Here is a 14,892-nt window from a genome sequence, read left to right as displayed (position 1 = left end):
AGATTACTGAGGAAGGTAGCCACTCTAAACAAGAGATCTTCAGTGTAGTTGAAACAGCCTTATATAGAAAGAAGATGCCATCTAGGACTTTCATAGCTAGAGAGAAGTCAATCCCTGGCTTCAAAGCTTCAAAAAATAAGCTGACCCACTAGTTAGGGGTTAATGCAGCTGGTGACTTTAAGTTCAAGCCAGTGTTCATTGATCATTCTGAAAATCCGAGGGCCCTTTAGAATTATGCTAAGTCTACTCTGTTCACACTCTAGAAATAAGAACAACAAAGCCTGAATGACAGCACATCTATTTATAGCATTAGCTGTGGCAATTTCTTAAAATAAGACAGCAGTTAAGTTTGCACATTGATCAACTCTTTCTTTTTTTTTTTTTTCATGGGTATATAAACTATTTATTAACAGACAAGGCCTACAGACTTATTTCTTCTTGGACACACCCACGGTGCGGCCACGGCGGCCAGTGGTCTTGGTGTGCTGGCCTCGGACACGAAGGCCCCATAAGTGGCGCAGCCCTCTATGGGCCCGAATCTTCTTCAGTCGCTCCAGGTCTTCACGGAGCTTGTTGTCCAGACCATTGGCTAGGACCTGGCTATATTTTCCATCCTTTACATCCTTCTGTCTGTTCAAGAACCAGTCTGGGATCTTGTACTGGCGTGGATTCTGCATAATGGTGATCACACGTTCCACCTCATCCTCAGTGAGTTCTCCCGCCCTCTTGGTGAGGTCAATGTCTGCTTTCCTCAACACCACATGAGCATATCTTCGGCCCACACCCTTAATGGCAGTGATGGCAAAGGCTATTTTCCGCCGCCCATCGATGTTGGTGTTGATTACTCGCAAAATATGCTGGAACTTTTCAGGGATCACTAGAGACATGGTGGCAGCACAAGCGGCGGCGTGTAAGCCTCCTGTGGAAGAGCAACTCTTTCTTTCACAAAAGATTTCTCTGCAGCACATGATGCTGTTGGATACCATTTTAACCACAACAGGACTTCTTTCAAAGTTGGAGTAGGCGCCCACCGCCACGCCCGGCTAAATTTTTGTATTTTTAGTAGAGACGGGGTTTCACCATGTTAGCCAGGATGGTCTCGATCTCCTGACCTCGTGATCTGCCCGCCTCCGCCTCCCAAAGTGTTGGGTTTACAGGCGTGAGCCACCGCATCCGGCGTTTTGAGGAATTGATGTAACTTACAAAAATTACTACTATAAAGAGTTTGGTTTATATCCTCCCTCACTTCCAAGTGCCATTGAACTATCACCAGAAAACCCAAGAACTAGAAAAATGATCGCACACTCAGCCAGGTCTTACTGCCTCCTATTATCAACTTCTTCCTCAAGACAAAAGAAATGACCAATTTGTGGGAATCGTGATAGCTGGAGTATGAGTTTCATTAAATGGGATAGGCGTCAGGGTTTGGAGATGACAGGACACTGGGTGGAGGAGAGGTGGGGTGGATTTTGTAACATAGGAAGCTTTCATGGTATACATCAATCACGTGTTCAAAATTGAACTGAAAACATCCTTAAGCAAAATCAACAGACCACGGTGGTTCGACAGAAGTTGTTCTTGATTTTCCTCTGCCTGAGCAAGTAAACTTTAAGGCATCTTATTTATCACAAGTCTTTTTTTTTTTTTTGAGACGGAGTCTCGCTCTGTCACCCAGAATGGCCAGGATGGTCTCGATCTCCTGATCTCGTGATCCGCCAGCCTCGGCCTCCCAAAGTGCTGGGATTACAAGGCATGAGCCACCTCACCCGGCCACAGGTCTCTTAAAAAAAAAAAGATAGCACGTCACAGGCTGCAATTTGTAGCAAGATAATATGCTTTTATCTATCTCTTTATTGTTAAGCCTGTAGATCTCCAAACGCATTATCGTTTACATATATCTAATTTTTTTTTTTCTGTTTTTTCAGATGGAGTCTCGCTCTGTCACCCAGGCTGGAGTGCAGTGGTGCAATCTCAGCTCACTGCAACCTCCGCCTCCTGGGTTCTAGCAATTCTCTTGCCTCAGCCTCCTAAGGAGCTGGTACTACAGGTGCTCGCCACCACGCCCAGTTAATTTTGCATTTTTAGTAGAGACGGGGTTTCATCATATTGGCCAGGCTGGCCCCAAACTCCTGACCTCGTGATCCACCCACCTTGGCCTCCCAAAGTGCTGGGATTACAGGCATGAGCCACTGCGCCTGGTCTCTGATTGTTTTAAATACATAAAATTGCCCTGAAAAATTAAGGTTATATAAAAATTAAGAATTAAAAATTTATATTTGTAATGTTATGGCCTAGGTAATTTTGCCTTATACTACCCTCTAATTTTTTTTTTTTTTTTTTTTGGGACAGAGTCTGACTCTATCACCTAGGCTGGAGGGCAGTGGCACCATCTCAGCTCACTGCAAGCTCCGCCTCCTGGGTTCAAGCCATTCTCCCGCCTCAGCCTCCAGAGTAGCTGGGATTATAGGTGCCCGCCACCACACCTGGCTAATTTTTGTGTTTTTGTAGAGATGGAGCTTCATCATGTTGGCCATGCTGGTCTCCAGCTCCTGACCTTGGGTTATCCACCCACCTCGGCCTCCCAAATTACAGGTGTGAGCCACCGCACCTAGCCCATACTACCTTCTTTTTAAAAATGATTTTTAAGTTGCCTCAGTGCAGTAGGCAGCACATCAGTCTCATAAAAATATTTTTTAAAATATCATAGTATGGAGAAAACTTGAGCATAAATACATTTTCATTAAAAATATCATAATAGCTTATATTCTCTCTAAAAAGAAAATGTAAACTTAAAGTTATCCTGAAGGTAATCCTTTTACTCTCCTTTTTTTTTTAAAAAACATCTAAACTAATTTAAGTTTCTTTGGCATGAGCATTAATAATATTGAATAATGTATGCCTTAAAATAAAGGTTTTTCTTTTGCTTGTAAAGAAGGCTTTAGTATAAAATAGTTTGACCTGTTAGAAGAGTATTATAGGAAATTAAATGCAGGTAAATCAAGGAAAAAACAAACGTGAATACAGGAGGCTGAAGGCCAGTTGTATTATCAGGAAGAGCTGCGGTACTGAGAGGTGGATCCTGCAGCCAGACTACCTGGGTTTGATTCTGTCTTTGCCACTTACACCCATGTGACCGTGGCTATGCCAATGAACTTTGCTGGGACTCAGTTTGTTCATCTGTAAAAGAGGAATAACAATAAACACCTACCTCATGAGAATGTGATGAAGATTAATCAATAAAACACATATTCGTTGGCAAAGTGCCAGCATGCATTTGTTCATACATTCATTAATTTACGAAACATTACATGAACATCTTCTATGTGTGGGGCACTATTTTAGGGACTGTAAATACATCAGTGAACAGAAAAGATCAAAAGTCCTGCCCTCGTGGAGCTTACATTCACATGAGGAGCAGAGACACTCTGGATACGTTTTGAAGGTAGAGAGCTCAATAAGGATCAATTATTATTATTACTATTATTATTATTATTACTTGAGATAGGGAGTGCAGTGATGCGATCTCAGCTCACTGCAATCTCCACCTCCTGGGCTCAAGCGATCCACCACCTCAGCATTCCAGGTAGCTGGGACTAAAGGCGTGCACCACCAAGCCCAGCTAATTTTTTGGTAGAGACAGGGTCTTCTTATGTTTTCCAGGGTGGTCCCAAACTCCTGGGCTCAAGTGATCCTCCCTCCTCAACTCCCAAAGTGTTAGGATTACAGGCGTGAGCCACACCACCCAGTCATTATTATTATTAATGAGAAAAAGAACATAACATACATGAAAACCAAGTAGACAGATTTGTATTGATTGGTTGAGTTAATGAAAATTTTTATTTAATAAATGAATAATTAAATAAATATATATTATTTAATAAAGCCTATGCATCTAATTGAAGAAATATTCAGTTCCCTGTTCCTATGGTAACTGAATACACATTAGGAACCTGTGAAGACAGCTTGTTCAAATGCAGAAGAGTCAGAGCCGCTCCCGGAGCCCCCTAGTCAATGCTCTCAAGGCTCTGAATCGCTATGCTTTCTCAGCTTCTCTTTTCTTTCCCTTTTATTTTCCTTTCCTTTTTTAAAAAAAAATTATTTTTATTTATTTATTTTTTTGGCGTGCAGTGGTGCTATCATAGCTCACTGCAGCCTTGAACTCCTGAGCTCAAGGAATCCTCCTGCCTCAGCCTCCGAGTAACTGGGATTACAGGCACGTGTCATCATGGCCAGCTAATGTTTAGAAATTTTTGTAGAGGCTGAGTGTGGTGGCTAACGTCTGTAATCCCAGCACTTTGGGAGGCCAAGGTGGGCAGATTGCTTGAGGCCAGGAGTTTGAGACCAGCCTGGCCAACATAGTGAAACCCTATCTCTACTAAAATTACAAAAACTAGCTGGGCGTGGTGGTGAGCACCTGTAATCCCAGCTACTTGCGAGGCTGAGGCACGAGAATCGCTTGAACCTGGGAGGCAGAGGTTACAGTGAGCTGAGACTGCATTACTGTACTCCAGCCTGGGTGACAGAGCAAGACTCTGTCTCAAAAAAAAAAAAAAGAAAGAAAAGAAATTTTTGTGGAGACAGAGTCTCACTCTGTCCCCCAGGCTGGGCTTCTCAGCTTTTCAAGACAAGGCTGCCTCATCAGACCTCTCCTCCCTCACATCACCCGTTTCGTTCTGGGGCTCATCCCACTGTGTTCCTCCAGGTTACACGCAGCCCCTGAACTCTTTTTGTGTTTGTTGTTTTTCTGCTGCTTCCTGGATTTCTGTCAGCAATCCAGCTTCACAAATTACTTGGCTGAGGTTCATATTTACCGTCTTCCTTTGAAACTGTGATTCACAGTGTACACCCTTTAAACAGAATCCTCTCAGCCTGCAAGACAAAAAGCTTGTTTTAAAAACAAATTGCAGAACAGGCTGTCTACCCAGGGTTTTCACGCAGCGTGCTCAAATGGGCAAATATAACTAAGAGGGAACATTCAAAATCTCTGTTTTTTAAATGAGCCAAGATGTTTTTAGATGCTGATCAGATGGTGATGTCACTTTGCACCTCCAGGGTGCCCAAGACAAATCTAGTCAGCCAAGAAAACAAACTTTAAAATTAGAGCTTGATAAGGAAGACAAGAACATGTCGACCGTCTTCAAAGTAGGCTTAGAATTTATCTAAGATGTATTCGAATTGGATGTTTTGATTTATTATTTATTAATTTATCTTCGAGATGGAGTCTCTCTCTGTCACCCAAGCTAGAGGGCAGTGGCACAACCTTGGCTCACTGCAGCCTCTGCCTCCTGGGTTCAAGCAATTCTCCTGCCTCAGTCTCCCGAGTAGCTGGGATTACAGGCATGTGCCACCACACCTGGTTAACTTTTTGTATTTTTAGTAGGGGTGGGGTTTCACCGTGTTAGCCGGGATGGTCTCAATCCCCTGACCTTTTGATCTATCCGCCTCAGCCTCCCAACGTGCTGGGATTACAGGCATGAGCCACCGTGCCTGACCCTAAATTTTTGTATCTTTAGTAGAGACAGGGTTTCACCATGTTGGTCAAGCTGGTCTCAAACTCGTGACCTCAGATGATCTGTCCGCCTTGGCCTCTCAAAGTGCTGGGATGATGGGTGTGAACCACTGTGCCCTGCCTAGATGTTTTCATTTAATTAGAAAAGGTGGTGATCATGATAGGCTTATAGGATCATTGGTTTATACTTTTTTTTTTTTTGAGATGGAGTCTTTGTCACCCAGGCTAGAGTGCAGTGGTGCAATCTCGGCTCACTGCAACCTCTGCCTCCCGAGTTCAAATGAGCCTCCTGCCTCAGCCTCCAGAGTAGCTGAGACTACAGGCACACACCAACATGCCCAGCTAATTGTTGTATCTTTAGTAGAGACAGGGTTTCACCATGTTGGCCAGGATGGTCTCGATCTCCTGACCTTGTGAGCCGCCCACCTCAGCCTCCCAAAGTGTTGGGATTATAGGCGTGAGCCACCACACCCAGCGGGTTTATAAAATTTTAACTCTAGACAGAGCTTATGGTTATCGCTTCTCCTCCCCATCTCTCATGTGTAGGAGGGAAAGTGATAACATTGGCCTCTTGGTGTTATCTAGGGAATTCAATAAGGTAATGTATGTTGGCTGGATGTGGTGACTCACGCCTGTAATCCCAGCTCTTTGAGAGGCTAAGGTGGGAGGACTGATTGAGTCCAGGAGTTTGAGACCAGCCTGGACAATATAGCAAGACTGTACTCCTACAAAAATAATTTTAAAATTAGCTGGACATGGTGGTTCACGCCGGTAGTCCCAGCTAGTTGGGAGACTGAGGTGGGAGGATCGCTTGAGCCCCAGAGGTGGAGGCTGCAGTGAGCTATGATGGCACCACTGCACTCTAGGCTGGGTGACAGAGCGAGACCCTGTCTCAAAAACAAGCAAACAAAACAAAAATATATGTCAACAGTACCATGTTGAGCAGAGCAATTGTTCAACAGATGTTGGCTGTTATTATTTTCTGTGTAGCTGGGGCAATGTGCACCTGCCTGAGGAGAAACAGGGGAACAAAAGCCTGGTGTTATGTCTATGACCTGTCTACCTGCAGCATCATAAGAACCCCTGGCTTCTGGCAGGGTGTGATAGCTCATGCCTGTAATCCCAGCACTTTGGGAGGCCAAGGGGGACAGATCACTTGAGATCAGGAGTTCAAGACCAGCCTGACCAACATGGCGAAACCCTGTCTCTAGCAAAAACACAAAAATGAGGCTGGTGTGGTGGCGCGCACCTGCAATCCCAGCTACTCAGGAGACTGAGGCGGGAGAATCACTTGAACTCGGGAGGTGGAGGTTGCAGTGAGCCAAGATCTCGCCACTGCACTCCAGCCTGGGCAACAGAGGAAGACTCCATCTCAAACAAACAAACAAAAAAACAAAACCCTGTCTTCTTGTAAATTGTTTCCCACTGTTTCAGAGAACCCTGCAGGAATGTCATGAATCTGTTTTGAGAAATGAGCCCTCTTAGTTGCTCCAAGGTTGATGTCGTTTTTCCTAAGCATCCAAACACTCTGACAATGGCCACATGCAGCTCTACTTATCTGCCCTGGACATAGCAAGCCAGGTTATTCCTCCAGCCTCCCGGTCCTCCTGAGGCCACGAAAGCATTCTGCCCTTCATCTGCCTGTTAGGATGCCTCAAGGAGACATGCATGGAGCAGGACTTTCACTGTTAACACCTGCTCTGCTCAGGGTTCCAGCACGTATTCCATCCCCTCCTCTCTGGGCTCTTTTCTCTCGCCCAGTGTCTTCCTTCTGCTGAGTTATTTGCCTGGGGTGGCCCTAGAGGATCTGCCCAACCTGTTCTCCAAAATCCCTGGAATGATTCAGACTTTCCCTCCCTTCCTCCCTCCCTTCTTTGTTCTCTCCCTCCCTCCCTCCCTCTCTCCCTTCCTTCCTTCCTTCCTTCCTTCCTCCTTCCTTCCTTCCTTCCTTCCTTCCTTCTTCCTTCTTTCTTGAGACAGGGTCTTGCTCTGTCCACCAGGCTGGCGTGCAGTGGTGCAATCATAGCTCACTGCAACTTTGAACTCTTGGACTCAAGTGATACCCTGTCCCAGCCACCCAGGTAGCTAGGATTACAGCCATGTACCACCATGCCAGGCAATTGTTTTGTTTTTTGTAGAGAGGGTCTCACTATATTGCTCATGCTGGTCTCCAACTCCCGGCTTCCAGTGACCCTCCCATCTCAGCCTCCCAAGCAGGGTGTTCACGGGTCCCAGATCCAGCATGGCCACTGATGGTTGTGTCAATTTGGACAGCTACTGCCCCTTTCTGTGCCTCAGCTCCTTCTCTTTTAAGTGGGGATAACCATATCCCTGACAGGTTTCACAGTAAGGATTAAATGAAACAACTCAGGTAAAGTGCTCAGCATGGCGTCAGGGGAAAAGTCAGCTCTCACCATTGCTGCATTTATTATTCCCAGATCCCTATCGCCAAGAGTACAATTCTAGGCAAACTTCCAGCCAGCACCATCCTCTGCAAAACTGTTGCTCTTCCCTCCTCACCTTTATCTACCACAGCAAGATCCTGCCATTTCTAGCCCAGAAACACCTTTGGAGTCTACCTACCCTCCTCTCCATACTGGCTACCGTTGTCTTCCTTCAGACTTTAACAGAGACCCTGGAAGCATTGCAATAGCGTCCTAACTAAACACGAACTCCTATCTTACTCCATTTTCTTCCCAAACATTCTGCACATTGTAGAGATGTAAAGATAGCTGATCCGTTCACCCTTGCCAGCAGGAAAACGCAAAAACTCAACACACTGGATAGACATGAAAGGCACTTCACAATCCCCACACCTGCACCCTCAGACTCACAGTGCACCGCTCTGCCCTGAGGGCCTCTTGCTTTCAGGCATCTGCACTGTTCTAGGTCTGTGTAATGAATCTCACCACTCTCCGCTGTCTGTGCGGGGTTTACGCCATGGCCCCTTACTCAGATGCATCACTCTGTAAGCCTCCGGGGCTGACCCTTGGCTCTTTGTCTTGGAAATGAGCTCACGACCCCTCTTTGAGTCTGGGAACCTGAGCTGCAAGTAATCACTGCCCTTGCCTTCTGTTAGCTCTGAGGGGCATGGCTTCTGGGGCATCTCTACCATCAGGGAGAGGATAGCATACCCTGGTCACCCAAAACTTCTCATCCATCTGCTCAATAATCCAGTGTCTCTGAGCTGGGTGTGATGGTGCATGCCTATAATCCCAGGTGGTACTCAGGAGGCTGAGGTGGGAGGATGGCTTGAGCCCAGGAGTTGGAGATCAGCCTGGACAATGTAGCAAGAGACCCAAAGAAAAATAAAGTAATCCAGGGTCTTTGTTGGCTGTTTGTTTGTTTGTTTGCTTATTTATGAGACAGAGTCTTGCTCTGTCACCCAGGCTACAGTACAGTGGTGTGACCTCGGCTCACTGCAACCTCTGCCTCCCAGGTTCAAGTGATTCTTCTGCCTCAGCCTCCTCAGTAGTTGGGATTACAGGCATGTGCCATCGTGCCTGGCTAATTTTTGTATTTTTAGTGGAGATGGGGTTTCACCACATTGGCCAGGCTGGTCTTGAACTCCTGACTTCAAGTGATCCACCTACCTCAGCCTCCCAAAGTGCTGGGATTACAGGCATGAGCCACCGTGCCTGGCCCTTGTTCATCTTTTTATATCCATCTCCTAGCAGACAACATAGTATGCTGCTATGTAAGTTCATCAAATAAATGTTTGATGAATGGATGTATGAATGGAAGCTGTGGTTTTTTCTTTTTCTTGCAGATGAGTCACAATTCCAAGACCTAGTCGTCTGAGAAAGTAGAGAGTAGTAGTTTTCCAAATCTGGCAAATTCCCAGAGATTTGAAACAATTTCCCAAATAAATATAACACTGATAACCTCAACTATCAGAAAATTTCCTTAATTCTCTATTTTGCTTTGTGTGTGGAGATCAAGTCCTTGAGCAGCTAACAAGAAGGACCAGATACACCAGGGCCTTGGAAGGTTGCCATACAATGTGAATCTAAACCTCTGGGCTGACGCACTGACATGCAAACATTCCTGCTATTGTATAGCTTTAGTGAACAAACTGAGGCCTTGAAAATGAATCTCTGGGTAAATGTGGAATAATTTCTAGCTATGGCCCTTCCTCAACAGAGTGTAGTAAGATTGTACAATGCAAGAGGTTCTTAACCTCATTGTGCATGAAGATTATTCACAATAGTATATTAGTAGTAAATATGTTTAATGCTGGCTAGTCATGGTGACTCACACCTGTAATCCCAGCATTTTGGGAGGCCAAGCAGGGAGGATTACTTGAGGCCAGGAGTTCAAGCCTGCAGTGAGCTATGATCGCATCACTGCACTCCAGACTGGGTGAGAGACCAAGACCCTATCTCCAAAAACAACAACAACAAAAATGCATTTAATGCTTGCTATGAGACAAGCATTGTGCAAAGTGTTTTATATGCATGAACTCATTTCACTCTCATACTGATCATGACATATGACATGGGTTCTATGATTAGCCCCACTTACAGATGGGCAAACTGAGGCATGGCACTGGCACAGGATTTGACCCCAGTCAGATCTCTAGAGCTCCCGCTCTTAACCTTATGAAAAAAAAAAAAGAAAAACCCAAACAAAAAAAGAAAGTATTTTTGAGAACTATATTTAAAATGTCTTCATATTGTCTCCTACAGCATTCTTTTCTAAAAGGAACATTCCAAATAGTGTGTGGTCCTCAGACCTAGAATCTCTCCAGCCCAAATTCTGGCTGACTCCTCACAGAAACATGAGCAGCCATGAGTATGGGCAAAAATTCTGCACTGGCCGGGTAAGGTGGCTCATGCCTGTAATCCCAGCACTTTGAGAGGCTGAGATGGGTGGACCACCTGAGGTTTGTTTGAGAGCAGCCTGGCTAACATGGTGAAACCCCGTCTCTAATAAAAAAAACAAAACTTAGCCGGGTGTGGTGGCATGTGCCTGTAATCCTAGTTACTGAGGAGGCTGAGGCAAGAGAATCACTTGAACCTGGGAGGCGGAGGTTGCAGTGAGCTGAGATTGCACCACTGCACTCCAGCCTAGGTGACTGAACAAGACTCTGTCTTGAGAAAAAAAAAAAAAAATTGTGCCCAGACCTCAGTGGTCTCCTCCAATAACTGAGGCAATGCAGCCCCCTTTGTGGACAGGGTAGTGTGGGAGAGGTGAAGGCACCAGCACTCCTGAGTTTGTCTGAGGGCCGCTCTGGAAGACCACTGCAGACGCAGGTCTCTGGATGGCCTGTTTCATGGCAGTGGGGTGTCAGACAGAGTGCCCACTCTCCAAATCTTACCAGATTATCCCCTGCATCTGCATGTTTCTCTCTTTATATTCAGTTCCCTTGAGAAAAATGTCCTTAGGAAAAAACAAAAAAACCAAACTGAGATGGGGTCATTCTGCAATGCCCTGACTGATCTCAAACTCCGGGGCTCAAGTGATCCTCTCGCCTTGGCCTCCCCAAGTGCTGGGATTACCATCCTGAGCCACTGCACCCAGCCAACAGAAAAACTTTCTACCTCCTTCTTCAATTCATACTCACTGACCTTCACAAAAGAGCAAGAAAAGAAAAGAAAAAAGTTGAAGAGTCTCCCTGCCAAGGATGAAGACAGAGCTCCAGGGGCCTCTGCAAAGGGAGACAGGCTGAGGATTCTAACGGGCATAGGAGCCAAAATAACAACAGTATCAACAGCTACATCTTCTGGACTATCTTTCCTTCTTTTCCATTTTCCAAAAGTATAACTGCAATCATTTATCTTAAATGGTATTTATTTTTTACCATCTATATAGTTTTTGGAGGCTGGGTGCCATGGCTCACGCCTGTAATCCCATCACTTTGAGAGGCTGAGGTGGGCAGATCACTTGAGCCCAGGACTTTGAGGCCAGCCTGGGAAACATAGTGAGACCCTATCTCTACCAAAGAAAAAAAAAATACAATAATAATTAGCTTGGCCTGGAGGCAAATGCCCAGCTACTCAGAAGGCTAAGGTGGGAGGATCACTTGAGTCCAGGAGGTCAAAGCTGCAGTGAGCTGAGATTGTGCCGTTGCACTCTGGCCTGGGAGACAGAGCAACTCGTTGCCTCAAAAAATTATAAATAAATACATAAAAATTAAAAGACAGTTTTTAGGGATCCCCAAACCCAATTTTCCCATTGGATAAAATCCAAATAGGATATAAATGCATGGAAGAGTTCAGAAGCAGACCCTTATATTTTCAAAACAAAAAGTACCACCCTTGACTTGGTTTGGAGAGCAAATATGAATCTTGGAGCCCTCTCTGAAGCTGGCTGCCTTCTCATGGGCGTGGCAGGCCTTGCCTTCTGCACTTACATGTCCCAAGAGGCATCAGCCTGCCCGCCGAAATCCAAAGCCACATAATGTCAACACAGTACTCCTGTGTAAATATTTGGTCCAGGGAAAATGCCTTGAAAGCCTGTACAACCAATTTTCTGGCAGGCAGTGAGATGAAAAGGAGCATTAATGCATGCACTAAAATAATTTCTTATGAAAACCCAAAGAATCGCTGTGCATCCTTCATCACGATGCACACTAAATGGCCTTTTCCTACTACCCTCTCTCTCTCCAGTCATCCTCCCCCACTCCCCCAGCTGTCCTAATAAAGAGCACACTAAGTCTTTAGCTCTGCTGGCAAGGAGAATTAAATTGCTATTTGCCACCTGGTGTTGTCTTACTTAACATATCTCTAAATTGTGCTTAAACCTTCCTTTGGAACTCAGAGTTTAAATACTAGAACGAAGGAAACAAAGTAAGAAGAGAGAAAAACAGAAAAGTAACAAAATTTACATAATTTGCAAGCACTGTATTTTTAACAGTGTTAAAAAAGTAGTCTGTTTTTTCTTCTCTTTGCCTTCATCTTCTGTTCATTATCTCTTTTGTTTCCTCTTGTTCGTCTTTCCTTTTATCCTTCAGAATTCAATCCAAGAAGAAACACGTTTCTTCCCATGACAAAACCATACTCGAGTTCAAAATGGGGTACTCTGAGTGTTTAAATGATTTGTTTTTGTTTTTGTTTTTGAGACAGAGTCTTGCTCTGTCACCCAGGCTGGAGTGTAGTGGTACAATCTCGGCTCACTGCAACCTCTACTTCCTGGGTTCAAGTGATTCTCCTGCCTCAGCCTCCTGAGTAGCTGGGATTACAGGCGTACACCACCATGCCCCACTAATTTTTGTGTTTTTAGTAGAGATGGGGTTTCATCATGTTGGCCAACCTGGTCACAAACTCCTGACCACAAGCGATCCACCTGCCTCGGCCTCCCAAAGTGCTGGCATTACAGGCATGAGCCACCACGTCCGGCTGTTTTCAGTAGAATTTTATCCCAGAAGCTCTGTGATCCCGCCCATTGCAACCCTGTTTTTAAGTTTTCAGGGTCCCTTTCTTTTCTCCATTTAATTTCTTCTTCTCTTCCTCCTTTTTCTTCTTTTTCTACCCGCTCCCCCCCACCCCCGCCCCAGTCTTGCTCTGTTGCCCAGGCTGCAGTTCAGTGGCATGATCATGGCTCACTGTAGCTTCAGCCTCCCAGGCTTAAGAGATCCTCCCACTTCAGCCTCCTGAGAAGTTGGGACTAAAGGTGCATGCCACCATGCCCAGCTAATTTTTTATTTTTTGTAGAGACGGGGTTTTGTCAGGTTGCCCAGGCTGGTCTCAAACTCCTGGGCTCAAGCAAACTGCCTGCCTTGGCCTTCCAAAGTGCTGGAATTACAGCGGGCTGTGAGCCACCACGCCCAGCCCATTTAATTTATTTGTTCAGCAAACCCTTTGTTGATAATTTATTCTTGTCTAGCACTATGCCCTTTTCTTTTCCTGCTGTTTTCTACTTTCTATTTAGTTCAATTATCAACTACCAAGGCAGCAGAATCATAAAATTCAAGAGCTCCCTCAACTGTACAAAAGTCCACTCTTTTCAACTGTAAGACACTCTTCCTTCTGCAGCTTTTTGTAATAAAATTAAGAATTTTAATTAGCAAAAAGTTTTATAAGACTTTATCAAATAACAAATACTTAATTTCTTTTTTTTCTTTTTTTTTTTGAGATGGAGTCTCGCTCTGTCACCCAGGCTGGAGTGCAGTGGCGCCATCTCGGCTCACTGCAAGCTCCGCCTCCCGGGTTTACGCCATTCTCCTGCCTCAGCCTCCCGAGTAGCTGGGACTACAGGCGCCCGCCATCTCGCCCGGCTAATTTTTTTGTATTTTTTTAGTAGAGACGGGGTTTCACCGTGTTAGCCAGGATGGTCTCGATCTCCTGACCTCGTGATCCACCCGTCTCGGCCTCCCAAAGTGCTGGGATTACAGGCTTGAGCCACCGCGCCCGGCCTTTTTTTTTTTGAGACGGAGTCTTACTCTGTTACTAGACTGGAGTGCAGTGGCATGATCTCAGCTCACTGCAACCTCCACCTCCTGGGTTCAAGTGATTCTCCTGCCTCAGCCTCCCGAGTAGCTGGGATTACAGGCATGCACCACCACACCCAGCTAATTTTTTGTATTTTTAGCAGAGACGGGGTTTCACCATGTTGGCCAGGATGGTCTCGATCTCTTGACCTCGCGATTCGCCTACCTTGGCCTCCCAAAGTGCTGGGATTACAGGCGTGAGTCACCATACCTGGCCTATTTACAGACATCCTGCTTAAGAGATGTTTCAGGCCAGGCGCGGTGGCTCACGCCTGTAATCCCAGCACTTTGGGAGGCCGAGGCAGGCGGATCACCTGAGGTCAGGAGATCGAGACCATCCCGGCTAACACGGTGAAACCCCATCTCTAATAAAAATACAAAAAATTAACCAGACGTGGTGATGGGAGCCTGTAGTCCCAGCTACTCTGGAGGCTGAGGCAGGAGAATGGCGTGAACCCGGGAGGCGGAGCTTACAGTGAGCTGAGATTGCACCACTGCACTCCAGCCTGGGGGACAGAACGCAAGACTCCATCTCAAAATAAAAACCAACCAACAAACAAACAAAACAGAAGAGAGATGTTTCAGGCCAGGTGAGGTGGCTCATGCCTACAATCCCTGCCTTTGGGAGGCTAAGGCAGGAGGATCACTTGAGCCCAGGAGTTTGAGACCAGCCTGGGCAACATGGCAAAATCGTGTGTCTTCAAAAAAATACAAAAATTAGCCAGGCATGAGTACATGCCTATAGTCCCAGCTACTTGGGAGGCTGAGGTGGGAGGATCACTCGAGCCCAGGGGGTTGAGGTTACAGTGAGCCAAGATTGCCTCATTTCGCTCAAACCTGGGTGCAGAGGGAGACTCTGTCTCCAAAAACAAACAAACAAACAAACAAAAAACCACATTTCAGATGTTTATAATTCAGGTTATCGTATTCAGCTTAGAGGGAGAAGGCTTAA

General features: G+C 45.6%; 1 protein-coding gene across 1 annotated transcript; it reads right to left on the bottom strand.

Moving 5' to 3' along the window:
- Nucleotides 1–385: 385 nt before the first annotated feature.
- On the bottom strand, nt 386–937 carry LOC117082040 (40S ribosomal protein S18-like). The gene has a single exon (XM_033208518.1). The coding sequence runs from the start codon at nt 885–887 to the stop codon at nt 429–431; it is 459 nt and encodes a 152-aa protein (XP_033064409.1). The 5' UTR covers nt 888–937; the 3' UTR covers nt 386–428.
- Between the last annotated feature and the right edge of the window lie 13,955 nt (nt 938–14,892).

The sequence above is a fragment of the Trachypithecus francoisi genome, unplaced genomic scaffold, assembly GCF_009764315.1.
Source record: "Trachypithecus francoisi isolate TF-2019V2 unplaced genomic scaffold, Tfra_2.0 Lachesis_group9, whole genome shotgun sequence".
NCBI classification, from domain to species: Eukaryota; Metazoa; Chordata; class Mammalia; order Primates; family Cercopithecidae; genus Trachypithecus; species Trachypithecus francoisi.
This window is presented reverse-complemented; position numbering and strand designations above follow the sequence as displayed.

Coding starts and splice junctions, on each gene's coding strand:
- LOC117082040 (XM_033208518.1), bottom strand. CDS start 887: ATGTCTCTAGTGATCCCTGAAAAGTTCCAGCATATTTTGCGAGTAATC.